The sequence below is a fragment of the Labrus mixtus genome, chromosome 6 (genome assembly GCF_963584025.1).
Source record: "Labrus mixtus chromosome 6, fLabMix1.1, whole genome shotgun sequence".
In the NCBI taxonomy this organism is placed as follows: Eukaryota; Metazoa; Chordata; class Actinopteri; order Labriformes; family Labridae; genus Labrus; species Labrus mixtus.
Window position 1 is genome coordinate 27,185,735 of NC_083617.1, and position 1,297 is coordinate 27,187,031.

The window sequence follows — 1,297 nt, forward strand, 5'->3', positions numbered from 1 at the left end:
GATAGAGTCCCCGTTCAGCACCACCACGGTCCGGCATCCGAGTTTAATCCGAAAGACGTTCCCGTATTTCTGTGCCATTCGCGCAAAATACAAGTACGGTGCTTTGCCAAGTTGCGCAGCGTTCCCGATGACTGGCCAGGCGAAGGGACCGGGCGGGAGGCGGCTCGGGCGCTGCCGTAGCCACCGCAACAGGTGGAGAGAGAAAAAGAGGGTCACACAAACCAGTAGCAGGGCCTGAAGGGTCCCTGCATTTTTCCCCTCCAGTGTGAAAACCATCGTGTGGATCCTGCAGGAGAGGATGGAAATCAAAGTTAAAGGCACCTGTTCAAAGTTGAAAATAAATAACATATAAGATTACACTTGTGTTTAACATTTAAAGTTAACATATGTAGGTATGCAGGTGTTTAAAATCAAATGTCAAAATGAAATCAGGGGTTAATGAAATACCTGCTTATGTCCTTGGCTCATGGAAGAAATAGAAGCCTCTTCGATTTATCCTCAAAGTTTAAAGCTGCTCCACTTTCCGAAACATGACATTTTAACCAGATTAATTTCAGGTTATTATCATAAAAAAATCCTGTAATTATAGCATGTAGGAAAGCAGCCTGGTGCAAACAGTAATTCACAAACTCTGCAGCCTATCGAGTGTTTGTGTGTGTTTGTGTATGTGTGTGAGAGAGATCTCTGTCCGCAGCCTGCACACACTCTGAAGCTCCACAGCATCCTTCCCGGCCTTTCAGAGGCCGTCTGAGCTCTGATACTGTGGGCAGGTTTGTAGCAAAGGGTGTCACCCCACCCACCCCTCCTACCACCACCTCCCCCCTCTCTCCCCCTCCTTTAGTGTACTTATACTCACGGGCAACAGGCGGGATTGTTGGACGCGTAAACTCAGCGCCTGCAGCTGTGCAAAGTTCAGAAAAAGTAAACTGAAGTGTTAGTGGCAATTATTAGTTTAACACGAACCGAGTGTGAAGGTGCAAACGAAGTGAAGCTGAAGGATTTCACTGATGCATACTGCAAATATTTAAAATGTCATTTTATTAACTGCAAACATATATTTTTCCGTCTTCTTCTTGTATTTATTTAATATGAGACCTGTTTTACATTTTTAATAAAAAATATTAGTTATCCTTCTATTTAAATATATATTGTTGGTCTTGTATATTTGCATTACTTTATCAATAAGTACAGTTCCACTGAGGAAAAAAATGTAACATTTATTGATATAATGTATATAAAGATGCTTAAACATCGTTGATAACTGCTGCTCCGACGCAGCAGCCATGACGCTTTACGC

The 1,297-nt window shown here is 42.9% G+C and overlaps 1 protein-coding gene across 1 annotated transcript in view; it reads right to left on the reverse strand.

Moving 5' to 3' along the window:
- LOC132975891 (cytochrome P450 1B1) overlaps window positions 1-1,069 on the reverse strand; it is a 7,039-nt gene extending 5,970 nt beyond the window's left edge. Inside the window, exons 1-2 of the mRNA XM_061040748.1 lie at window positions 448-1,069; window positions 1-286 (exon numbers count right to left, since the gene is read on the reverse strand). The exon at window positions 1-286 is cut by the window's left edge and continues 719 nt beyond it. Coding sequence (XP_060896731.1) covers window positions 1-276 — 276 coding nt within the window. The 5' untranslated portion in view covers window positions 277-286; window positions 448-1,069. The remainder of the gene's footprint in view (window positions 287-447) is intronic.
- Between the last annotated feature and the right edge of the window lie 228 nt (window positions 1,070-1,297).